The sequence below is a fragment of the Medicago sativa genome, chromosome 3, assembly GCF_051527215.1.
Source record: "Medicago sativa cultivar Bolivia chromosome 3, Bolivia_mono, whole genome shotgun sequence".
In the NCBI taxonomy this organism is placed as follows: domain Eukaryota; kingdom Viridiplantae; phylum Streptophyta; class Magnoliopsida; order Fabales; family Fabaceae; genus Medicago; species Medicago sativa.
Window position 1 is genome coordinate 26,152,254 of NC_140751.1, and position 27,685 is coordinate 26,179,938.

General features: G+C 35.4%; 1 protein-coding gene and 1 long non-coding RNA gene across 5 annotated transcripts; one reads left to right on the top strand and one right to left on the bottom strand.

The window, feature by feature from the left end:
• Nucleotides 1–16,062: 16,062 nt before the first annotated feature.
• On the top strand, nt 16,063–16,545 carry LOC146936734 (uncharacterized). The gene has a single exon (XM_085749275.1). It carries the CDS (start codon nt 16,063–16,065, stop codon nt 16,543–16,545), a length of 483 nt encoding a protein of 160 aa, XP_085605401.1.
• A 1,060-nt stretch (nt 16,546–17,605) lies between these two features.
• On the bottom strand, nt 17,606–22,193 carry LOC146936735 (uncharacterized). Of its 4 annotated transcripts, none has more exons than XR_015030700.1 (5): nt 21,994–22,193; nt 19,339–19,432; nt 19,089–19,227; nt 18,820–18,955; nt 17,606–17,921 (listed from the first exon to the last, which is right to left on the bottom strand). It is a non-coding gene; the product is annotated as an uncharacterized LOC146936735 (long non-coding RNA). The 4 variants fall into 4 exon arrangements; XR_015030697.1 differs by lacking the exon at nt 21,994–22,193 and adding an exon at nt 20,973–21,122; XR_015030699.1 differs by lacking the exons at nt 17,606–17,921; nt 21,994–22,193 and adding exons at nt 17,998–18,032; nt 20,973–21,122.
• Nucleotides 22,194–27,685: the final 5,492 nt, after the last annotated feature.

Consider the following 27,685-nt stretch of genomic DNA (forward strand, 5'->3'; position numbering starts at 1 on the left):
AAACTTAACATTTGCGACTGTTGGTGAAGGGTCGCAAGCCCCTTTTTTTAAAAAAAACTTAACATCTGCGACTGTTGGTGAAGGGTCGCAAGCCCCTTCAAAACTTTGTGAAAACTCTTCATTTGCGACTGTTGGAACTGTCGCAACACCTTCTGCGGCAGTTGGTGTGACTGTTCTATGAAGGGTCGCAAAAGACAGTTGCGACCCCAACAAACGTGACTGTTGGGGAACAGTCGCAAATGTACATTTGCGACCCTTCTAACAGTCGCAATCAGTAATTTTAAAGGTCGCAAAATGCAGTTTTTCTTGTAGTATATATATTGTAATATGCTATTGTTTTTTATATTTTAGATCTTTTTTGTTTGATTAAATACTACTATGTGTAATATTTTTTTATGTTGATTTAAGAGATTTTAGATCATATGTTAATTAAGTTGTGATATTTTTTTTGTTATTTTTTGTGTTTTTGTTGTTAAAGTGCAGGTAATGGACGCTGGTACGGGCATTTAGGGTCCTATTGGGTATGGGGATGGGCACCAAACTTGTTGGCCAAGAGGGTATGGGCTCAAGGATAGGGATTTTTTCATAAACGCGAGTGTGGGGGTGCGCACTATAGTACCCTGTCCAAAGAGTACCCATTATCATCGCTATTCAGAAGAAAATGAAGAGCAATATAGAGCAATGTCTCACAAGTTGTCATGAGCGTAAGATAGTTTTTCCTGACTAAATTTTTCTTTATAAGCTCCAAAGTGTGCCATGAGCCTATCCTTATTGCTTCAAATGATGTTTAGAAAGAATAATTGGAGGTGGCGAAAATAGTATAGATACTATGAATAAATGTGAAAATGGAGTTAAAATTTTGGCTAACTAGTACCCCACAATAGAAAACAATGTGTACATGTTTGGAATCATGGTGTGTTTAGCAGCATCATAGAGACTTCCTGTAGTTTTGTTTAAAGCTGCATTTTGGAGTTTCAACAAAATCAGGGTGTTACTGTAATTTTATCAAACTCGTTGTGATTTTATATAATTTCTACTATCTTAACAAAACTAACTTGCATAACAAAAATTGGAATTCAGAGGGTTTATAAATTTCTACTATCTCAATTATATTGGCACATCAATAAAACAAGAATCAATAGCAACACCAAGAAAATATGTTAAAGAAGATATATTAGCAAAAAAAAAATAACAAAAATGTGGAGGGACATAAACATAGCCCACAATGAAAACCAACAAAAGTTAGGGAATTCAAATGATTAGTTAGATCATGATTTAATAATTTATTAATTTATCATATAATGAACTATATTAACTATGACTTTGGATGTCATCGGATAAGATTGAGCTACTCAGTATAAATTCATTGAAATTTGATAATTCACAATTATGTTAATAATGCAATATTGTGGTCAATAAAATGCTCTCTTATAATCTAATTGTGTGCAACTAACTATAGAAAAGATCCAATTCCCTATAGCATATTTATTTCATTGATCATTGTAACAAAAAACAATCTATTCAATATATGACATAATCAATGCTTTTGCAATCCATTTGTAATTTTTCATATATTATTGTTTTAATTTACTTCTGATGCATAGCAGATCAAAGCAAAGAAGAGAGAAGACTTACGATAAGCATCATCAAATGGATAATTCCATTGTTGCAAATGTCTTTTTATGGGTACTCCAATAGAATTCATTTTTAACTGCGAATGTAGCATCCGATCATTCAAAGTGTGAGTCTTCAGCAGTTGATTAGTCTGCAAAAAATATAAACACAAACTTTAAGTTAAGATTGATCTGGTGTGTGTGTAAAAATCATAGCATTTTTAAATATCATTCCATTAAATATAACAGAATAAGTTAAAAGATTGGATTTTGAGAACAACTTTATTTGACAAAATTTTGAGAACAACTTTTGATCATATACTTGAATCGAAAGTATAAATTTATGACGACGACTTACTATGAAGTTGTGAAAGATTTCAACTTTAACACCAAACGAGATGGATTAATCGAGAAACAAGATCAACATAACAAGTTAACCTGAATTAAAAAATCAAATAGAGATTTGGAAAAGAAGGGAAAGAGAAAGAAATTAGTGGAAAACAAAAACTCGTGATAAGTAAGGTACTTGACTATATGATGTGAGTGCAATGAAGAAACTACAACCTTAAATTTTGTGTGGGGAGAGAGAGCGAGAGAGAGAGAGAGAGAGAGAGAGAGAGAGAGAGAGAGAGAGAGAGAGCAAGAATGAGATTTTTTTTAACAAAAAATAAATGAGTTCATACATCATTACCTTTTTTTTAGCAGAAAAAAAAGAGAGACAGAGCAAGAACATATCAAAATACTGATATCAAATAATTTTTTTTTGAAATACGTGCAAAACGTCTAACAAATTTAAAGTAGCAAAGAAATAAAGATAAATACTTACAATTTTAAAAAGTAATGCTATTTTTTTCTTTAAAAAAGGTATAAAATATTTTTTGATACTCATTTAATACAATCTAAATTTGTTTATATTTATGATTATTGTTTTTCCCTAAAGGTATAAAATATTTATTATTATTATTTTTCCCTTTTTAATTATTAATTATTTTTCCCTTTTTATTTTTGCCTTTATAATTATTAATTATTTTTCCCGTGTTCTTGTTCTTTTTCACCACATTAACACGTGTAAATTATGAATGATATTTTATACGAAATTTTGATTAAAATTTAAATGACAAATATTTGTGAAAGCTCTTGGATACATCATTATATACCACAATAAAATACACAACCTTGTTTATTCCAGCAACAAAAATCATATACAATCTTAAAAAAGGAGATTTTTTTACCAAAAAATAAATGAGTTCATACATCATTTATTTTGTTTTTTGGACAAAAAAAAACAGAGAGAGATGATGCATGAACATATAAAAATATTGTTATCAAATACAATTTTTTTAATATGCATACTGTCTAAAAGATCAAAAGTTGAAGAGAAATAAAGATAAATGCATACCATTTCATACATAAGACGGTGTCAGTATTTCAATTTCAATGTAGACTCCAATTGTTTTGGCTTTTAAGGTATAAAAAAGTATTTTCTAAAAAACAAAAGGTATAAAAAAGTGTTACTATTTTTTTTTCTTTTCAAAAAAGGTATAAAATATTTTTTGATGTTCATTTAATACAGTCAAAATTGAAAAAAATTACTACTTCATATACATTCAATAACATGTTGTAACGTGATCAAAACGCGGAACCAAACAATAGAATCGCTCCAAGATTCTGGGATCGCAAATCAAGATCCACCTTCATCGCATTCTCTCGTTTTCTCCATTAGGGTTAGAACCATGAGATTCTAATCTCTGTTCATACCCTATTCCTCTTTCCCTCTTCATCTGATTCTCATCTTCATCTTGTTACACAAATTCTTCACTCTAGAATTTGTGACCTTGTTATTCTGACCCTCTCTGCTCCTCTTTACTAATTCCCTCGTTTTCCTCCTTGATTCTTTGAGTTTCTGGGTAGTTGTATTTTAGGTTGCATCTTTGGATGATCGCTGGTTTTTTCCAGATTTTATTTTGCTCGTTCTTGGTGATTCTTGTTGCTCGATTATTTCTCTGTTTCAATCTTTCTCACAATCTGTTATCAACTATCCGTTGTTCCACTTTAGTTTTCTTTAAGATTTTTATCAGTCTTATTCCATATCTTCATCGTGTGTAAACCTTCTTTTTCAACCATGAACAATCGTAACGGTAAAGAAATCATCCCAGAATCCCAAAGTCCATCCTCACAATCTGCTGGCAATGACATTATGCGTCCGTTCAAGTTGCAGAAACTTGAAACCCCTCTACTGGAACCTAATCTGTAGTGTCAAGAGCATATCAGTTACCACGGTGCAAGTTCTAGCAGTGGTGGCCACGCAAATCATTCAGGCTCTGCAAAACAACAACAAACACAAAATCAGTCCTTCTTCAACACTACTGAGCAACAACAGACACCCCAAAGAAACTCCCAGAAGGAACCTTTCTTCTATTACCAGGAAAGCTATGTTCAAGAGAGCATAAAATCTTGCCAAAATAGTGTCATTAGAAAGTTCCTGTCTAACAAGATAATTCCTCTTCAACAAATCCAAAACACTCTGAATGGGATTTGGGGTAACCCTGTGGGACTCAAGATAGTACAACTAGAAGGAAAAACCTATCAGTTTATAATGGAAAAGGCAGAAGATACTCAGAGAATTTTGAAGGGGAACCCATGGATTGTTAGAAATATCTGGTTAGTGGTGCACCCATGGGACAGAAAGACTTTGCCGAAGGAGTTAGATTTCACTAATGTTCCTCTCTGGATCCAGCTATGGGGACTGCCTATGCATTGTAGATATGCTGAGATGGGGAAAGCAATAGGTGAACAAGTGGGAGTAGTTCAGGACTCTGCTGTATATGAGATGCCAGACAAGGCAAATTTTGTGTAGATTAAAGTGCTGTTCAACATCAAAAACCCCATAAGGGCTGGACTGTACATTGGCAAAAGAGTTGATGGTATTATTTGGATTGATTTTTGTTGTGAAAACCTTCCTATGTTTTGCTTATACTGTGGGCTAGTAGGTCACACTGAGGAAAACTGCTCCCATAAAAGAGAAGAAGGTCCTAATAATACTAGGGAAGGTACCAACCCAAGAGGTGCTTGGCTACGCTCCAACAACTATGGCAGAAGACTTGTTGAAGGAAAGGAGAAAACTTTTAGGAGCAACCCTAGGAATTCTCTAAGTGGGGGACTGTTTAGCCCCATTCCAAGGGTCTTATCTGACATGATGGCAGACCTAACTGTACAGCTGGACAAGCATGGGGAAAACTTTACTGGGCACACAGGACAAGCAAGGAATGACCAGCAACACAGTTGGACAAGCTCAGACACTACACTGCAAACTATCAAGCTCAAAAGGAAAAATGCAGCAGCAAATGGCACCTGTTTAAGTTTTGAAGAGACTAAGGATAGTGATGTGATCACTACTACAAAATATACATTTAACATCAGAGGGGGTTTAGTTTTCACATCAGCACGACAAATATCTGAAGGGAAAGATACACACTGTTAGTTTTTACATCAGTTGACATAAGCACATGAGGGGAATTCCTAATAGCATATAACATTTACATCAGTGGATAATTGAAATGAGGGGGAAAAACACGCGGTGTCAATTTTGTTATTTTGGTGAAATATATTTCTCATCAGCTGTAAGCTACCGAGGGAAAAGCCTTTCACTGTTATATTTTCATTATCCCTCTTTTCAGAGAGCGTAAATTTTTTTCTCTCTCTCTCACACAAACCCAAAGCTTTTCTCATATCCCCCACCTTAGATCTCTCGGGTCTGTTTCTACACCTCAAACATAGAGATCCAATTTCTCCATCTTTTCCCTTGCGATTTTGGCTGTTTCTCCATCTTCTCACTGTTTCTCGCGATTGCGGCAGAACTGTTCACGATTCTGGGCGAATTGTTCACGATTTCGGCCGATTTGTTCACGATTCCGACTGTTTCTCCCTCGTATCACTGAAATTTCGTTCGTACTGTTCATGATTTCGGCCAATTCCTAAAGTACCTGACGCATATATAAACTTGTTATTAGGGTTTGATATATGTTATTATGGTTTTATCGCAAATTACAGTCGACACAGAGAGGGTGAGGAAGAGGGTGAGGCAGAGAGAGCATGCTTCGTCAAGATGGGTAAGATTTATCTTCATCTTCTATTCTTGGATCTGTCATGTTCAGTTTTATGAGTAATAACAACATGTATGAACTGTTTGTTGTAGCTCTCATGTATTTGTTTGTTTCCTGAACAGGTATTTCTAGGTATTCCATTCACAAGAGGCGTGCGACTGGTGGCAAGAAGAAGAGCTAGAGAAAGAAGCGAAAGTAATTCCCTTTCTCTCTTTCTCTCTCTATAATCAAATTATCAGATCCACCTTGTTCAATTACGATTTTACACTTCATTATTTAAATGCTGAATTTAAATTGTTAATTATTATAGACTATAAATTTGAATTAATGTTGTTCAATATTAAGGTCATCTTTGGATAAACAACTTATTGCTCAAACGCTCATCAGGATATGCACTTATTTTTAAGCTTACATAAGCTATTTCTATAGAACATGATAAAATTAAATTGTTTTTGTATATGCTATAACTTATTTTCAAATGCTATCTTTGAGAACTTATGATGAATACAAGTTCCTGAGTATTAATATTGGCATTGCTATCCTATCTCATAAGTTGCTGCAAACAAATTAGTATGATGAATACAAGTTGCCATTATTTCCTGTTAAATGTCTGTGATTAGGATTTTCTCTTTGCACCTTAATTTGATTAAAATTTCAATATTTTTTTTGGATGTGTTGACTCTCTTTTGTTGATGATTACTGATCCTAGTTAATTATTCTTTAAATTTAAAATGTTTTTGTCAGGCCTGTATAGGTACGAGCTTGGTTTCTAGCCAGCCAACACTAAGCTGTCTAGCAACAAGACAGTTAGAAGAATCCGTGTTAGAGGTGGAAATGTGAAATGGAGAGCTCTTAGATTGGACACCGGAAATTTCTCATGGGGTAGTGAGGCAGTGACTCGCAAGACTCGTCTTCTGGATGTGGTTTATAATGCCTCAAACAATCATGAGCTTGTTCATACTCAGACTCTGGTTAAGAGTGTGCCATTGTCCAAGTTGATGCTGCACCATTCAAGCAGTGGTATCTTCAGCCAAGAAGGATTATGCAGAGGTGATAGTTTTTTAAACTTTCCTGTATATAAGTTTGTGTGTTGTATGATATATGTTTTTTAATTTTGCATATCTTCAATTTTTAAATGACTGCGTGCCTTTTCAAATATTTATCTTTGAAAACTGTACATTTTTTTCAGTACTAAAATAGAACTTGAATAACTTGAAGAGTTTATTATTATTATTACTAAAGTCAATTGGATATTTACATCATTATCACAACACATTTATATGTGACATGAAACATTGACATCTTAGTAGCACTCTATGAAGCATGGACACCTCTAGGACTAGGCGTGTTGCGGTGTCCAACACTTCTATGACACCCGTACGACACGTGTCAAACCGATGTCCTAAATAATTATTTTTTTCTTTACTTCGACACTCCTAAGATCGGTATCCGTCTTTAAATAAATTAACATATATGTAGCGGTGTCGGTGTCCTATATTTTTTACAATAGCGGTGTCGACGTATCCGTGTCAATGTCGTGTCAGGTGTCCGTGTCGGAGTCCATGCATCATAGGTAGCACTTGTTAGCTTGTTTTTTGTCAACATATTTTTTGAACCCTTGGTACACCAGATGAGAAAATATAAATATTGCCAGGATTGTCCTAAAGAAAATTTTGTTAAACAATGGTAAGCTTGTCTTTTCTATTATCATTTTTAATAGGAGTACTTTATTTGATGACTGATAATAATAATACTTACGCTAATTTACAATTTGCTAGTATATAGAGATTCAGTTTAGTCTTTGCATATGATTTGTTTCACGTAATCCAAGTTATATGTGGATATCATCTACTACAAGTCCACATCTAATGAAGCCATTTCTATGCTTGTGGGTTCTCTTCTCAAACGATTGGATCCAAGTTCTACTTTTTTTGGGTGAAAAGAACAAATTTCTATACTTGTAAATGTTAATGATCTAACATCCTTTTCTATACTTGTGTTCATCTTGTGTAGATCTATAAGTCCTTAATGCCTATATACACTATCCTCTTTTTATATGATGATTAAATATAATAGACTTTTATTTTTGTCTTAATATTCTTTAGTTTCAGTCTTGAAGATTTAGCAACAAAATATTGTACTCCTCTAATTTGCCTCATTGATCTCCTAAATTATCACACTTACCCTTATATAAGAATTTGACAGATTATGTGTATTAAACACATAGCTAGTAGAAAATTAGACGAAGTGACAAACATTTGAATTTAAATTGAAAATAACTATCATTCTTTTGATTTGTACTAATTATTTACTGCAACTTGTTGTTTTGCTGTTTGTTAGCCGTTGTTGTTTTGGATTTTGTTTTGGGTGGTGTTGTTCTAGTTGTGTCGTCTCTGACATAAGAACTGTGTTTTTAGTGTTGGTTTGTTGTTCTGCGCATCTATGTTGTTCTACTTGTAATTTGCTTCTTAATGCGTGGTGGTTCGGGTGTGTGTGAGGTGTGTTTGTGCTTAGAAATTAGGAATTTAGTTTTGTTGATTATTATGGTGGGTATAATTGTTGTTAATGATTATGATATTCATGCTTTGTACATGTAGGAAAGAAATGTTTTTGGATGTAGTGTGTGTTGATATCAGTAGCCTATAATGTTAGTTTGTTCATCTTCTTTTTATGGAAAAGTAGAGTACTATATGCATATAATCTGATATATTTAGTTTGATTTTGAATGAACTCATTGTTGAAATTGTTGGTCCTTAACCAAATTATGCAGTTGAGATAACTTTTTCAATTGAATTCTATTATTTTGTTTTTTGCAGATAAAAAATTTTAGTGAAGATATTTATGGCTGAGATGACATTGTCTGATGGGGGTATATAGTTTGACGAACATTATGCTCAAAGATATTTTTTTTGTAAGGATTTTTTCCAAAGATGTTGTTATGGCTATACGTTGATATTGCTATTCATATATACGTGTATATTTTAATATATTGAATATTGATGTGGCTTGTTTTGAGGTTTGATGATGTGAAAATAGTTTTGGTAAGCAGTTTTAAAATAAAAAGTTTTTTAAAAAAAAAAAACAAAATGATTTCACCTCGGTGGATCGTACGACTGATGTGAAATATACGTATTTAACTTCTGTTTCTAGTATACAACGGATGTGAAAACCTTGATGTTAATTTTTAAAGAGAACGTATCACATCAGTGGGAAAAGGCCAGATGTGACAAGTTTGCTTTCACATCAGTTCGTACCTGATGTGAAAAGTTGTGAACATACCACATCACGTCACTTTACATCTGTTGCACCTGATGTGAAAAGTACTTTCCAACTGATGTGAAAAGTACTTTCCATTTCTGTAGTAGTGGATAATGGCAGGCCTTGACAACAAGGCCAACCAAGGAATATGAGGATCCTCACTTGGAACTGCAGAGGGTTAGGAAACCCTGCTGCAGTTCGAGCCTATAAAAGGCTCCTTAGGTCCAAGTGTCCTGATGTCATTTTTCTTATGGAAACTAAACTCAAGCAGTCTGATTCTAAAGTATCAAGTAAGCTGTGTCATAACCACCCACAGAACCATTTAATAGTGGATTGTGAAACTGGAGGTGGAGGTAGGTCAGGTGGTCTTGCTTTAATTTGGCATTATGATGTAACTCTACATGTTATTGCTTATAATAAAATGTTGATTGATTTTTATGTTTGGGATTCATCTAATAATGAGAAATGGAATGCTACTGGCATGTATGGTTTCCCCTATCAATCCCAAAAGCATCTCACTTGTGACACTATTAAAAATCTCTTTAATAGTAAACAAGCAGAGTGTTATACCGTAATTTTGGACATAAAAATACCTGCTCAAAATATTTTTTCATCTCTGATGAGTGTCTTTGACCCTTGGGAGATTGCCAATTTGCTATTATTTTACACTGATATTTTACCCTGCTTTATCTTCCAATTTTGCCTCAAAAATCTTTTCAACTGTGTATTTATCTATGTCTTCTTGCATTTAAAACCATCCAAATGTTTTTCTTGCATATCAAGTCATTTGAAATTGTCTCTGATCGATTGCATATTTCTCTGCATCTTATTTCAATATTATTTGCAAAAATCATGAAAAAGGGTATTTTAGTCATTTCCTGTATTCAAGCTCATTTTATTCCTTGAAAATGGTCTCAGAGTCTTTTCAATTTGCTTGTATAAACTCCTGTTTTAATTCATGTCAAGATCCATTCCAAAAATTGCATTTTAGTCATTTTGAGTCAGTTTAGCCCCTAGGGGCATTTTAGTCATTTCCTGTGTTAAAAATCTCTTTTAATCTTTGAAAATTGTCTCTGAGTCTTTTCAATTGGTTTGTATAAATCCTTGCTTTAATTCCATGCCAAAATCCATTTCAAAATTGCATCTGAGATATTTGAGTCAGTTTAGTCCCTAGGGGCATTTTGGTCTTTTCACATGAAATTTTGACAGAGAGAGGTTACTTTGAAGTACCTCATTTATGTAGTTGGTTCATTTTAGTCCATTTTATGTTTTTTATTTGTTTCACTTTACATTATTACATTTTTACCCAATTTTATTTTTAATTTGCATTTTAGTCCTCCAAACTTTTAAAAATTGCATTTAAGTCCTTATTTTTTGCATTTAGGTCCTTTTGGTTTTAAATTCGTTTTGTAGTCCTTTTTTAAAAAAAATTGCAGAACAGTCCTCTAAGTTTCAAGTCCTTGTTTCTAGTCTTTTTTTTTAAAATTGCAGATTGGTCCTTCTAATCTTCAAAATTGCAGAAAGGACTCTATGTCCCAAATTTAGTCCAAGGCCGAATTTCTCAAGTCCAAACACAGGTGTCAATAATTCATTGGGTCTCAGGTCCACATGTCACCTATATAAGGGCCACATCACCAATTGCACAGCAACAATTCCATTCACAACTCGCCAACTCATCAAATCACAGAAACAGAAAGAGATTTTCTCTCTCTTGGCAGTTAGATCGAAATTCAACAGAATCAAAGAACATTGTTGAAGTTCATCAAGAACTTCATCAATATTCATCATCACCAAACCCTAACCAACTCAATTCTCCACCAAATTCATCATCTATTACACAAAATCAACACCAGTCTCTAGAAAATCGAAATCAAAATTGTTTCAATTCGACAAACCCTAATCAAACTCAGTTGAATTCGCACTAAGTTCTCAGTGATTTTTCTGTGAAAATCCTCATCATCGAACTGTTTTGTTTTCTCTCTTCTTGCAATTCAAGTATAAAACGATCACAAGAAGAAGTTTGAGGAAGAGAAGAAGAAGAATCAAAGAGGAATTGAACAGGTGAAGAAGAAGAAGAGAGATCACCGATTTATTTTCGGTTCAACACTTACCAGAGGCTCAGAGAAGATTCGCAAGGTCTTTCTTCATCGTCTCGCTCAAACCACCGTTTAAACTCAGGTAAAACTCACAAAACCTTTTCGTTCTCGCTTTACAACTTCATCGAAGACTTATATGAAAGATTAAACGATGAATCAAAATAGATCTGTGGATTTGAAGTCTTTTTCCTCGAAAAATTTTGAAAAACATTAAAACCGAAGCTTTAATATGTAGATCTACTAAGATTCATCGTTTGTATGCAAAATCTAGACTCATATTCGAAATCAGCATGAAAAGTAGGTTAGGTTAGGGTTTTGTTTTGTGTGAAACGGTGAGAGTTGGACCTCGCCGGAATCTGGAAGTCACGGCAGGTCTGATGAAGATTCCGGCGGAATCATGAAGATTCTGGCCGGTCTTCATCTTCTCTGACCAGTTTCTTCCAGAAACCGGTGAGAAGATGAGAGCAACGATGATGTTAGAGAGAGAGGGAGAAGACTTAGAGAGAGAAAGAAAGTTGGAAAATGAATTGAACCGGTCTCAAGGCTATTATATAGACCCCTGAACCGGACCGGTTCAACCTTGGTTCACCTCTGCTTTGTTCTCAGCCTTTAGATCTAGGTTAAGTTTGATCTGGATCAATCCAACGCTCCTGAAGCCTTTGGATGATCCAGAATCCGTTTCCCCTTGGGCTTGGGCCTAGTCTTCCTGCAAATTTTCGTTTTAATCTTTTTTCTTGCTATTTGGACACTGTAAGTTGTTGTTTACACCACTGCTTGCCTAAAAAACTTTGATAAAAATCCTAGAAAAATTCCTATGTGTTTTTAATGTGTTTCTTGATACTTTTGTGAATGTTTTACATATTAAAAATTGATAAAAAATATACATGATATCACTTGTGATTTGTTTGTCTTTCTTGTGAATTTTTGCTATGTTTTGATATGATATTTTGTCAAATTGATACTTGTACTTGTTGTGTAATCTTGTGATATGTTTGCCTCTGATTTATGTCCTTTTTTTACTGTTTGTGAATGCAATTTGTTAATTTCTTGTGTTGCAAGTTATGTGGATATTGTTTGTGAAAATAAAGTGCAAAATATGTCTATGAATGTGTTATAATTCTTGGTTTGATACTCTCTCTTAATTCTCATGATTATGATTGAAACAAAACCTTTGAAAAGTTGCTATGATGTGAGAATTAGGGGGCATGAATTTGCTTTGCTTTGTGATACATTCTTAGATGTATTTTGCTTCTTTTTGTTAAGTTTTGATGCTTTCTTTTGTTGTTAATTTTGTTACCTTGCTATGCATTTTTTTTTTTGCCTATATCTCACTTTGATTCCTTATGCTACTAACATTTTCATCTCATGTTTCATACATCCTACAAGCATCCCATTCTCCATCTTATACTCTTAGCTCTTATTCCTTGCACTTTAAATTTTGCTAAGACTTAGCATGTAAAAGCTTAGGGATTTTGTAATCTTTTTCATGCTTTTAAATTCTTGTAAGACCATAGAATGTAAACTAGGGTATATGTAAAGGACAATGGACTCTAATGATGTACACCGACACAAGCACCGACACATGCACACACATCACATGGATACTTTAGATGAATGCTTAGGGAATGTATGCTTTAGATGTATGCCTAGGAATCACGATACTTAGAAAAATTCTCTTTTCCAAAAAACATGAATGACTTCACTCAAATATTTTTCAAAGAAACCTTGGGATCAAAATCCCATTGAATTTTACCTTTATTTTCTTAAACAAAAACCTTAATGAATTTTAATCATACTTAGACTTCATTTTGCAAAATAACTAATTCCACCTCACATTTTCCAAATCTTATGCCCTTGAGGCCTCTCTCTCTCATTCTTCAAAATTCCATTTTCAAACTTAAAATCAACCAACAAAAACAAAAACCTTTTTTGGAAGAGAACTACGATGGATTTGATCCCTTAAAAGGGTACGTAGGCAAGGAACCAATATTCCTTCAATTCAAATAAAACAAAATTCAAACATCTTCTTCTCCCTCCATTTCTTAACCTAGCAAACTCTTAGGTGTAAATAACACTTTCAAATAGCATTTAAAAATAAAGCACGCGCGTAGAAGGTAAAGACGGTTCCTATAGGATACTATAGTCGTTATGGGTGCCCAACACCTTCCCGTAACGAAAACAACTCCCGAACCTCGATTCTCAAGGGTTTTTCTTATTTTTTCCCTTCCCAAGAAAAAATGAGATATCAAAGGTTAAAAGGTTCAAACGTAATCAATGTTTGACACCCAAAAAACCAAGATAAAACACAGAGAAATGGCTTTTATTTGGTGACTTCAATTTACATCTTAACAGCTCTGAAAAACAAGGAGGAAACCATACTGAACAACACCTTTGTACCCTTTTTCAGAAGACTCTTAATCACTGTGGGTTGTTTGACCATGGTTACCATGGTAACAAGTTCACATGGGCAAACAACCAAGAATGCTCTAACCATATCAAAAAAAGGCTAGACAGATATTGTGACAGTGAATCTTGGATCAACCAATTTCCTAGATACACTAATTATCATTTACTTAGATATTCCTCTGATCATTCTCCTATTTTACTAGAATTTTGGGATAAAAGTGAATGCAGGGGCCACAAAATTAAAAGGCAGAAAATTCAAAGGTTTGAAGAGATGTGGAGCCATGACAAGGAAAGCTTTAATATTGTTAAAAAAGTTTGGACTATGACTAATGGGTATAGTACTGCAAAAATTCAAGCCACTTTACAACATCTTAGCAGATGGGGTCAATCACATTTTGGTGATCTCCCTAACAAAATCAACCACATTCAGAATCACCTTGGGTTGCTTAAAGACCAGATCCCTTCTAAAGATATGATTTCTCATATTAAGTGTGTTGAAAAAGATCTCTCTAATATTTTGATGCAGGAAGAAGTTTGGTGTTCCCAGAGAGCCAAAGTGCAATGGCTTGAGCATGGTGATAACAACACTAAATTCTTCCACTTTAAGGCCAATCAAAGGAGAAAGAAAAACACTATACATGTTAATCAAGATAATTTGGGTGTTACCTGGAATGATGATATCCATATTCATAATACTTTTATTAATCATTATTTTGATATCTTTTCCACTTCTAGCCCTATTAATGTCCCTGATGCTTTTGATGTTATCAGAAACAGAGTTCCAGATAATATGAAAAGTGAGCTTGGTGCTGAGTTCTCAGCAGAAGAAGTTATTGCTGCTATGAAATCAATGAAGAGTATCTCTTCTCCTGGCCCTGATGGGATGCCAGCTCTCTTTTTCCAAAAATATTGGCACATCATTGGCCAGGATGTTCTCCAGCTTACTCTCAATGTCCTTAACCATGAGGGTGATCCCAGTAGTATCAATCACACTTATATTGCTCTTATTCCCAAAATTAAGAACCCTACCCTTCCCTCTGACTATAGGCCCATCAGTCTATGCAATGTTATCCTTAAAATCATAACTAAAGCTATAGCAAATAAGGTTAAGAAGGTGCTCCCTCTTATTATTTCTGAACATCAGAGTGATTTCCTATCTAACAGACTTATTACTGACAACATTTTAATAGCTTTTGAAGCTTTCCATAAACTTCATATGACAAAAAATTTCAAAAAAGGACTTGTTGGTATTAAGTTAGATATGGCTAAAGCCTATGATAGAACTGAGTGGAGTTTTCTCAAAAATACCTTTATTGATATGGGCTTTCCTATTAACCTTGTTAACATTATCATGAATGTGTTTCTACTGTCTCCATCTCTATTCTTATAAATGGTCAACCCTCTGATGAATTTACCCCTCAAAGAGGCCTAAGACAGAGGGACCCTCTTTCTCCTTATCTTTTTTTATTTGTGCAGAGGTTCTATCTGGTCTTATTGCTAAAGGACAATTTGATGGCCATATTCATGGAATTCAGATAACTAACACAGCCCCTGCTATTCCCCACCTTTTTTTTTTGCTGATGACAGCCTCTTCTTTTGTAGGGCTGAGATACAAGAAGCCAAGTTTATCATGGATACCCTTCAGTTGTATCAAAACATTTCAGGGCAGAAGGTTAACCTAGACAAGTCAGAGATGGTCTTCAATCCAAACCTCAGTCCAGACATCAAGAATAGTTTTCAAGCTCAACTGCCTATCAATATTTCCAATAAAATCTCAAAGTATTTAGGGCTTCCAACTGAGTTTGGTAGATCTAAAGTTCAAGATTTTAACTACATTATGGATAAAATTATCAACAAGCTTAAAGGGTGGAAAGAACACAAGTTATATTTTGGAGGAAGAAGTGTTCTAATAAAGGCAGTTGCTCAAGCCATCCCTGTCAATGTTATGAGTTGTTTCCTTCTACCCCAAGAAATATGTCACAGAATTGAAAGTGTTGTGTGCAGGTTTTTGTGGGGTAGTAAAGGCGAAAATAGAGCTATACACTGGGTGAGGAAGGAGAAACTCTTTAAATCCACACCAGAAGGTGGGCTTGGGTTCAGAAGCCTAAGAGACATTAATTTAGCCATGCTGGGAAAACAAATCTAGAGGCTTCACAACAGACCTAATTCTGTTATTGCTAAATGCTTCAAAGCAAGATATTACCCTTCTACCACTGTTCTTCAGGCCCCTATTGGAGTTAATCGTAGTTTTACCTGGCGCAGTATTCAACAATCTATTTGGATCCTCAATAAAGGGTGCTGTTGGAGAGTAGGAAATGGTCAAAATATTAAAATTTGGGCGTGATAATTGGCTTCCAACCCAGAATGGCCAGCAAATCATTTCCCATAATGTCAACAATCCCAATATTGTTATGGTCAACGACCTTCTAGCTGGTACTCCTCCTAACTGGAATAAACCTCTTATTGAAGCAACGTTTCTCCCTATTGATGGAGTCCAGATCCAGCAAATCCCCATTACCTATAAAATGAAGGAAGATACTCTAATGGAAAAACAACTTAGATCAAGTTTCCTCTAATACTGGGTTAATGGATCAAGTTTGGAAAAAAGTATGGGGGATTGACATTATCCCCAGGTACAAGATCTTTCCCTGGCGCCTCTTGCAAAAAGCTCTCCCAGTTAGGGATGAACTCCACAAAAGAGGCATAAGGTGTCCTCTCCTCTGCCCTAGATGTGAATCTGGTATAGAAAACATTGACCACCTTTTCCTCAAGTGTGAAGTTACTAAGAGAGAGTGGTTTGGATCCAAACTAGAAATTAATTTTCATTCTTCTGAAACATCAGATTTTACTGATTGGCTTGTGCATTTTATCCTCAGTAATGATCTAGATAACATCATTAACATAGCAGCCCTTCTATACAGTATATGGCAAGCTCGTAATCAAAAAATCTTCGAAAGCATCAACATACCTAGTGAGATAGTGATTCATCGTGCAGATTCTAGCATCCTTAATTACAGACAAGCCTATCTTGCAGATCCAAGCCTCCTTGATGGCTCTCCCCGGTCTTAAAATCAGCATAAGCCTTGAGTCCCTAATCAAGTTAAGTGGAAAAGACCTGAGAGGGATTTTATAAAGCTGAATAGTGATGCTAATTTGTCTAGTACTGAACGGTGGGGAATTGGAGTGGTCACGAGAAATGAAGAAGGATTCGCGATGGCGTCTGGAACTTGGCTTCGGTTTGGCATTCCCCCCAAACGTAGGTGAAGTTGCATTGAACTGTGTTAACAAACGACTTGTGTCTTTTACTTTATGCCTTTATTATTGGTGTTGTCCCGATATTTTGACATCTTTCTTGACATCTCGCTTGTCTTGACATCGTGTTCAACGTCTTTATAGTGTACTATGATAGGCCAAACCACAAGTGCACGGTCTATCGAAGTAATAGTAGTAAGAGAGTATCGTTTCTCTAGGGAGTTGTTCAATCTAATTAACTTTAAAAGAATGATTAGAGGAGAAGAAAGTTTGTAAAAAGGAGGTTTAATTGCTGAAGGTAAATAACAATAATATAAAAGAGCCTTGGGATCATTGGTTCATCATAATAACAAACCCTTCTCTAGACAAGACTTTAGCTTCTAATTTCATGGTTTACACCTTAATTTCTAAAGACCGATTTCCCTTTAGCCCCTCACCTTTCCAAAGAAAGTTCGGGGAAATTTGCGACTGTTAGAAGGGTTGCAAATGTAAATTTGCGACTGTTCCCCAACAGTCACGTTTGTTGGGGTCACAACTGTCTTTTGCGACCCTTCATAGAACAGTCACACCAACCGCCACAGAAGGTGTTGCGACAGTTCCAACAGTCGCAAATGAAGAGTTTTCACAAAGTTTTGAAGGGGCTTGCGACCCTTCACCAACAGTCGCAGATGTTAAGTTTTTTTTAAAAAAAGGGGCTTGCGACCCTTCACCAACAGTCGCAAATGTTAAGTTTTTTTTTTTTTAAAAAAAAAGGGCTTGCGACCCTTCACCAACAGTCGCAAATGTTAAGTTTTTTTAAAAAAAAAAATTAAATGGGGCAATTTTTGTTGCCAATTTAAATAAATATATTATTAAATACTTAAAATACAGAAATATATAACTAAAAATATCAAAATCTCATTCATATAATTCTTTCAAGAGTAACAATCAAAACAATATATAAAGTACATATTTTAAACATTGAAAAACCAATACACTAGTGGGTAATCATTAAAAACAATATTCCCAAAAATTAGATTAAGTAATATTCCTAAATATTGTTGGCCGGAAAAGTTGAGGAGCCTCATTACAATAGATATATCTGACTGCACAAACAGGATCTATGCACTTCTATCGGTAATGTTGCTGCTATCCTCAACAACAGCCTGAAACTTTGGTGCAAGCAGAGGCATCAAGAACAGAGAAATAAGACCCTAAGTTTCAAGAACAATATGAGTTAAAAATATTTACAATAACAGAAAACTCACAAGTTCTTGTCCATTAAACGATGTGGCTAAAACTGATAAAATGTCTGCTAAGTACTTCTGCAAGCAAAGCAAAGCTGCAGAATTTTGTAAATAATACTTTTCAAGTAATTTGATTCAGGGATAGTATGATAATATGTCTGAAGAGTGGCATAATAATAATAATTTGATTCAAAGCTATATCCTCATCTGACTGCATGCATGCATAACAGATTAATCAAATCAAATCAAATCAAATCAATAAGCTTAACAATAATAATGTATTGTTGCTCTACAGAGACAGAGTTCTACTTCTTAAACTATTGTAATGTTTCACGCCATGATTCAACAAGTTTATTGTCATTTATTCATTAAGTGTTCCAACATACTTATCCTAGAATTGAATCCTCCAATTGTATTTAAGTTTTATATATCCTATACTTCAAAACTTATCAAGGTTAGTAGTTGCAAACACAAAACTCTAATGTTAGTTTTGTCATTTAAGTTTCTAGAAACCAGGGAACCAATATATAACCCAATGCAGAACCACACATCAGTTGGTGCACCACTACCACTTTCTTCACAGTCATCATCAATTGTGCTTTAACAGTGAAACCAACTTAACATATAAAAACTCACTATTTTCTTTCCATTGCAAATTATTAGAAGACAAGAAAAGTTTAACAGTTCAACACACTCAACACATAGAAACTCACTAGCTTCTTTCCATTGCAAGTTATAAGTATGAATTCATTTGTTATTCAACATCAAACAATGAACACATTCTCTAATCAATGACAACCAAGACCTGAACTATCCTTAAAAACATATTCAATAAAAAGAGATAAAAGTAAAGACACCTTAATACCTTAGCGAGCGAGCTGCTTCTTCATCAAAGCTTTGCTAGGTTGCATCGACAAACAAGTTCATTCATCTGAATCTTCTCAATCCCATGTATTCATTCATCTGAATCTTCTCAATCATGCGTGAAATTCCTACTCCACCTATAGAAAACCATACAAGTGAAAGCTATAAGCAAGTAGCTTTCATAAAGCCAAGCATAGTGAAATGAAAATTTAAAATGTTAATGCAAACATGGCAAGTAGACTCATTATAACATATACCAGGAGTACTCACCTAGTGCAATTGCACTAACAAGAATTGTGAAGGATAAGACAAAGATAATCAAGGAAGCCCTTTAAAAGATATTGACAAGTTTGTCAATGATTTTCTGTCCTATGTATGCTGCAATGGTAGCCACAAGGGTGGTAGAGAGCTGCAAATCAGGATGAAAGATACGTATAGTATTAGTATTACTTGAAAATTATATAGTTGAATTTTTTTACCTTACTTTATAAAAAATGGGAAACATAAAGTTTCATTTTACCATAAGGAAGGGGAAAACGTTTCAAGAGGTAATATTGTGCAACAGATATAGATGCTGTGAATGTCATTCCTAGAGTGGCTGAGGCACTTGCTACCTGCAAGATTATGAAATATAAGATAATAACTATACTTTGATCAATTTAGGTAATGATAAAATGTAGTAGTAGGATTGATCCCGTAAGTATAGCTCATATGGCTCATATGCATGCTAGATAATGTTGAAGTATCCTTTCCTTTTATGTAGTCTACATGAGGTATTCATCATATGATCATATGGTTTAGAATTTAGATACCGCTGAAGCAAAATACAGAACAAAAATAGGTCCAATATTAGAGACTGATATCTATATTTATAAAATTACGAAGCAAAACCAATCACTAGTAAACCTTGTATAATTCCCTGGTGTTAAATCAAATTCAGGAACAAGCTAAGGATTCATCCATATAATCAACAAACAACTGTGAATTTATGGTGCCTATTTGTACTCTTTTTCCTCCTAGCGAACTAAGTGCATCTCGGCGATCCAAAATCAGACAGCATTCACGACTAAAGCTAGGCAACACCACCAAAAACACCTACGGCCCTGGCCAGCTAAAACAGCGCCCAGCAGGGGCTCTTACAGACAAAAAAAAACTGCCTAAAAACACCAAAACTAGGCACATAACAACTGCATAACAGCAGCAGCACTCAGCTGCCAGTAACAGCCCCAAAAGCACCATAAAACGCCAAAAAAACACCCAATCTTGATAAAATGTGTGAGAAATTATCTAGACGGAAAACCTAATAATTTATCTTTCACAAAAATGACAACACTAATCACAATCTTCTAAATCTTACATTATATATATGCTTTGAGATTGTAAGTATGTTCAACATTATTGGAACAAATTCATCACAGAAGACAATTAAGCTAAATTCTTTAACCTCGTCTTACATGCTTGGCTTGAATGATAAAATAACATTGGAGTAACTAGCACTTATTAGCCTACGTATTTTGGAGTTTTTATATGGGCGTTTTGGTAGTTGTACAACCACTACATAGAAATGTTTAAGCCATTAAGCCACACTTAATCCTTCTAAGATTCAAACAAATGCCTATGTGAACCGCCCCTACCCCTAACCTATAATGCACAGATAGAATATGTATCTGATTCAGAGATACATCCTTTTAGCAATGCAAATATGCATAATACAAAGAAGACAAATTTCATAAAACTTATAAATCTCATAAAACTTAACAAAATCCCTCCCCCTTATATTCCTTCTACGTTGACAAATCTCATAAAACTTATAAATCACTCGCCCTTAGATTCCTTCAACGTTGACATAAATCTTAGAAAACTTCACAAAAATACCTCACAACTTCCATCAACCATATATTAAGTGAGTATCCATTTCAATCAACAATCATTAACACCATAAAGCACAACAACCAAAAACTCATAATTTCCAGCAATACACAAAGCTATTATCCATAAACTGAAATTAAGCTTAAATTCCTCTAGGGAGGCAGCATTACACTTAAATATCTATTGTTTTTGCCATTGTCCATAGAGTGAAATTAAGCTTAATTTCATGGCCCAGATCAATCAAATTTGACATAAATAAAGGTTAGAGGAAAACAAAGTCTTTACCTTGAGAGAGTGAAGTAGGAGCGAAGTGTGAACCACGGTGAAACCCGGCGGCGAAACCAAATTGCACTCAACTGAAAAAATAACAAAATCAGGAGATTAAAAAAAAATCACTGAATCAACAAAAACAGCACATACTTGCATTACACTCAATTATTACACTAATCCGAACATGCAGCAAGTTGAAATTCGTTAAAAAAAATCTAGAAAGAAAATACCTCGTCTCCTTGTTTTAAATTTGACAAGCCCCGGGAATAAGCTACTAGATTTATAGCTTTAGTAGCATTTCTTGTGAATACAATTTCTCGTGAATCATAAGCATTTATAAAAGCTGCAACCTTCCGTCTAGCTGATTCATACTCGTCTGTGGCCTTTGCAATACATCCATAAATAATTGTGAACATAAACATTTGGCTATTTAAGCAATCATCAGAGATAGAAACTTATATATTTTCATCCCCCGTTAAATGCAGAAGGGGGAAGGAAATTACATTAAAATGCCTCCAAATTACCTATGTAATTCCAAATTTAACACAATAAGTACCTTAAGTAATGTATGCTCCGATGCACGTTTGAATTGTAACCTTCATAATAGTCTTGCAATGCCTTCACAACAACTGCAGGCTTCTGAGACGTTGCTGCATTGTCTATGTAAACAAGTTTTGAGCCATTTACTTCCTGTGTATTGAGTTAAGTATCATAACTTTATAATATACACCAAAACAACACACCAAGTATTTCTAATCCATGAAGAAAATCATTAGATAGACATCTAAAGCAGTAAATGTATACTAATAAAAACACGAAAGACACATAAATATAAACAACCAATGTTCATCCATAATCAAAGTACTCTCCACCTCCTAACAGCACCAAAAATCGAAAATAACAAAAACAACACTTCCTTCAACTTAATCGATTAAAAATCAACAACAAAATCAAATGATATAAACATTTATAATCCACACCAGCTATATGAGATAAAATGAAAAGGAAGTAGTAGAAAAGTGAATCGAAATCAAACCTTGGAAGGGATGCAACCAACGTTGAGACAGGTACCACCAAGAGACCACACACTTTTCGATGCAAGTGGTTTTGAAACCAAGCTGAGCAGCTTTAATGGCGGCGACGTAACCGCTGGGACCACCACCGATGATGACGACGTCGTTTTCATCAAATCCGGAAGCGAAACCTCTTGACCTTAGAGAGAAAGTGTAACGAAGTGTCTCCACCGATGAAAGAAGAGCGAAACCCTTCCTACGAGCCAAATTCGCCATAGCCATCGTCAAGATTCTTCTTCTATTTCACACACAAAACGCAACTCTTTCTTTTTCTCAAACCTAACACACACACAACAAAGAAAGAGTGCGAGATGGACGCGAACTCGACAGAGATGGAAGCGATTGAGATGACGGCGGAGACGGAAGCGGAGACGGAAGCAAGTGCGATTGAGAAGATTGAGTGGGAGATGAAAATTTTGGGGGTTAGGTTTAGACTGATTGGAAAGATTTGAGTGTGAGATGAAAAATTTTGGGGGAGAAAGCGGGAGATGAGAGTTGGGAAAGTGAGAGTTGGGAAAGTGAGAATGAAAAATTGGAAAAACACACGCCTTCTAATAAATTTTACAAAGAAAAGCTGCGACGGTTGACCCAAACAGTCGCAACAACTGTTGCAAAAATGCATTTGAGGCAGTTACAAGGTAAAAGGGTCGCAGATGAAGTGTCGCAAAATGCAGATTTTCTTGTAGTGCTTCTCTAGACAAGACTTTAGCTTCTAATTTCATGGTTTACACCTTAATTTCTAAAGACCAGTTTCCCTTTAGCCCCTCACATTTCCGATGAAAGTCCTGTGAGAGTTTACCTCTAGTAACCAAGCCTATTTCGCTGACTTGATTACTAGAAGATGCTTATAAGGATTGAAACTACTTGTGTCTCAACAATTGCAAAGACTATTTCGCTGCCTTTGCAATTATTGTCTAGATTCAATTATTCCAACATCAAAGATCCGTTTTTGCATTATGAATTGATGTTTGGGATGATGGATTAACAATTATCAAACCCTCCACTTTCGCTTCTACAGTTTGATAATTGTTAATTCATGTTAAAATGGTGAATCTAAATTAGAAATTACGGTTACATGAAATTAGGGTTAAAGCTTGGTTCGATTAGGATTATGTCATTAGACTTATCCAATAATCTCAAGACAAGAAGAAGTCTACTCACTCATGTTCATTGTAGACATGGGGGAAGAAGAGAGAAGAAAATAAATTGCGAGAAAGTAAAGAAAGGAAAAGAATCTTTATTAAAATAATTGTACTGGAATATTCTAATAAGAGGTGAATGTTTATGATGAAGAGCTACTCTATTTATAGCTTTACAATTGACTTAAAAACTAAGCAACTATAAGGGCAAATCGGTAAAGCTGCAACAGGGTAACTTGGGCTTGAAGAAAAGCAGCAAAAGAGCATCCTCAAGGGTAGCACGGCCGTGCCACATGTTGGCACGGGCCGTGCCAAGCTTCTGACTTGGTAGAGACATATTTTTGTCTCTTATCTTCGTATTTTTGCACTGTATTTGCTCCAGTCCTCTTTCTTTTGCTCCAAGACACCTTCCACCATATATTCGTTCCTAAAATAAAATAAAAAGCAATTTGAAGTAAAATATTCAAAAAGGAAATGAAACTAAAATAAAATAAAACTAAATCTAAATAAAATGGTACTAAATAAAACATTAAAATAGACTAATCTATGACTCATCAAACTCCCCCACACTTGAATATTTGCTTGTCATCAAGCAAAAGGCAATGGAAATAGCAGCAGCAAAAAGATTAATTATGGCAATGCAATTGAAAACAACATGTCTCTTTGAAGGTTTTGTTTCAAGTACACTAATCACGATTTCAAACATTCCTCGTGATCCTATTCAACCCAACATCAAGTCTCAAGTGAGTGTGTGTGTGTGTGCAGTCCAACCTTTTTCTTGCTCCTGTATAAGACAGATATTATGAGGAATAGGTTCTATCCTTAATGCTAAAGTAACCGAGAAAAGTCCTTTCTTCATTTCATATAAGAGTGATGGGAATTTAAGTTAAAATTAGATTAACAATTTAAGCACAAAGAGGCTGAAGATGCTTAGGGGCTATCTATCCTCATAGGAAGTCTTTTTGGATGTAATTGTCCTTTCCCCCTAGATTCAAAATCACCCTAAGCAGTGCTGCAAAATTTTTATTTCATCTCCGCGTAGGAAGTCTTTTTGGATGTAATTGTCCTTTCCCCCTAGCATTGATGAATTTATTTTCCTCATTGGAGGGATTTGGAACTTAAGTTCAAATTAGGGAGTCACCACCACAATTAGGAAGTTAGGGATTGTCCTTTCCCCCACATGTTGGTGCCATTCTCCCGCCCCATTTAATTTCAACAATTAAGATGATATAACAATAAAGCATAATTGATTAATTTCCCACACAAACTTATAATACTTTTACTCTAAAGACTTTTAAGGGTCTAAGTTAACACTAAAGATAGAACGTGCTCCTTAAAATACCTACTCATACATTTACTCAAAGATTGCAACCGGGTGCTTTTCTCATTGGAGATTTTTCACAATAAAACAAGATGTGGGTATAGCAAGAACACAATAAACACAAGAAACCACTTTCATGGACAAGAAACAACCTTTAAAGAAGAGACAAAACAAAAAATTTATGCCATAAAAACAAGCTACTTAATCATGCCTTTCACTATAAAAACAAAACAAAAGAGTAAAGTTCAAGGGAGTTTGGAAACACTACGACTCTAGACACTTTATTAGCCCCCCCCCCCCCCCCCCCCCCCCCCACTCTAGAAATTTAAAAGAGAAGAAGAAGAAGAAGAAGAAGAAGAAGAAGAAGAAGAAGAAGAAGAAGAAGAAGAAGAAGAAGAAGAAGAAGAAGAAGAAGAGGAAGAAGAAGAAGAAGAAGAAGAAGAAGAAGAAGAAGAGGAAGAAGAAGAAGAAGAAGAAGAGGAAGAGGAAGGAGTAGAAGAAGAGTAGGAGAAAGAGAGAAGAGAGAAGGGAAGAGAGGAAGAGGAAAGCTCACAATGTCTATTGAGGTCCATAAGGAGGTCCTTGGAGTTGTAGGTGTTGCATCATCTGGCGGAGCATCTCATTGTTTTCTTGTGTTAAGCGGTTGCCCCTTTGAACATCATTCCTTAGTCCGGAGATTTCAACACCTTTCCTTTGTTGCTCGGTGCTCATCCTTTCAACTTCTTTGTGAATCCATGCCCATCTTTGATCTTCATTTAGCTCACCGGCTTCATGGTCATGGTGTTCTTTCTCATGGTGCAAGTTAGCACCTTCTCCTTCTTCATGGTGCATGTGGGCACCTTCTCCCGCATCATGATCTTGCTCATCATGTACCTGCACATCATCAACATACAACCGATTCTCTTCCACCTCGGTGGTAGTCCGAGATGGGTTAGGAAGTAAAAACAAGATAGGCACATTTAGCTTGAGTTGGTAATGGAGGGGTGGACGGTGTTTAATGAAATTCATAGCAATGAGGGTATCCATGCTGAGCCTATTGTTTCCCTCTATTGGTTTTATTCCCTCATTCTCACCCACTCCAAAACTCCTAGCTATGTAAGTGATGATGCCTCCTACCACTATCTCTCATATACCAGCTTTTCTAGTTCCGACGAAGTCAAGGCACTCAAGCATGTAGAAACAAGTGTTTACGGGGTGGTCATAAAGCATTGCCCATAGCATGAAGAGTTCATCGCTTCTAGTATTACCTAGCTCGGTTCTACCCCAAATAGTGCAAGCCATTACCCTCTGAAGGTACCTAAGTACGGGGTTGTGAATGTTGCTAGCTTTATTGGCTCTAGTGATGAATTTGTTAAGTCCGGTGATTTGTTTCCAAAAGTCAGCGGGTTGATAGTCAACCGGCTTTAGGCTAGGATCCCAAGAATCATGGATATACCCCTCGTTTTCAAAGCCTAAGGCTTCACAAAAGTGCTGCAGAGACATATCATAATCAATATTCATTAGCCGGAAAGAAACTCTATGATTGGGGTTATCAAAATTCAACTTATCTTTAGTGAAAACAATTGAGCTTAAAAATTCATAAGTGAAATTCTCATAACCCCTCATAGGTTTCAACATATCAGTCTAACCTAACTTTCCTATCAACCTAGAGACATCATCTAAAAGTTCTAGCACATCCAAAGTATGGGAATCAGGATATCGAGAGGGATGCAAGGGTTTAGAGATTAGAATTTTATACTTATCCCTTTGCTTGTTGTCTTTGAACTGGATTCCATGATTCTTGACTTGTGCTTGCTTCTTTGGAGAGGGTCCTCCGGAAGATCTTGCTGGTTCCTTGCCACTTCTTCTTGAAGCCATTGACCTTGGGTGTGGGTTGGTTTGAAGGTTTAGGGTTTTATAAGATTTTTGGTGGAAAGGATTGGTTTAGGGTTGGGGTTTATGTTTTAGTAAGGTTTATTAGTTAGTTTATGGAGATTGGTTGAGAATTTATGGTTTTTGGGTTAGGTTTTGAATGATTAGGGTTTTGGTGAATTATGGGTTTGGGTGGATGAAAGGTGTTTTTGATTGGTGGTTTGTGTTTTGAATGAAGTTTGTGATTGATTTGTGCAAGAATTGGATTGATTTGGTGGAGTTTTGATGGAGATATGAAGGTTTGAGGTTTGATGGTTATGGAGGTTTTAAAGAGAAGTTTGAAGGTAGAGAGAGGTTTGTGTTTGAGAATGAATGGAGAAGAAGAGAAAAATTGAGGTTATAAGGTGTAGAAATCAGGCACGGCCGTGCCACCTATTGGCACGGGCCGTGCCAACCTTCTGGAACTTGGCCACTTATTGTGTTGTAACATCTGGCACGGCCGTGCCAACATTTTGGTCTTGGGGGCTTCAGATTTTTCAGTTTTTCTTGAATCACACTCGGACAATTACCTACAAGACACTTAAAACAATGGAAAACAAACAAAATAAAGCAATTAAATGCGTGGGTTGCCTCCCACGAAGCGCTCTTTTAATGTCATTAGCTTGACGGTTAGAAAAAGTCCTTAAAATGGATCAAAGAGATCATGTTGTGTAGATGACGCTATAAAACGTTCTTTCACATCATGATCTTTAATCATCCAACAAGAGTAAAGATCGGGACCTTTCATAACGTTTTCCAACTCAAATCCTACCATTTTGTCACTCACTTGAAAGACTATCCTACCAAGTTTAACATCAATAAGAGCTCCCGCAGTTGCGAGGAAAGGTCTACATAGGATTATAGGGACGCCATCGTCCTCATCAATGTCAACGACTACAAAATCAGTTGGGATGTATATCCCTTCTATCTTAACAGGTATGTCCTCAACAAATCTTACTAGTTTCATGGTAGAACGATCAGCTAACTTCAATTCTATTTTGGTAGGTTTCAACTCTCTTATCCCCATCCTTTTATAGAGAGACAAAGGCAGCAAACTAACACTAGCTCCTAACTCACACAAGGCTTTGTTTATGGTTTCAATCCCAATTTCACAAGGTATGGCAAAGCTACCTGGATCTCTAAGCTTAGGGGGTGCTTCTTGAATGTTTGCACTAGTGTCCTTAGCCAAAGCTACTGTCTCACTATGCTCTATAGCCCTTTTCTTTGAAAAAATTTCCATTAAAAACTTGGCATATAGAGGCATCCTAGACAAAGCTTCTGCAAAAGGAAGTTTAATGCAAATCT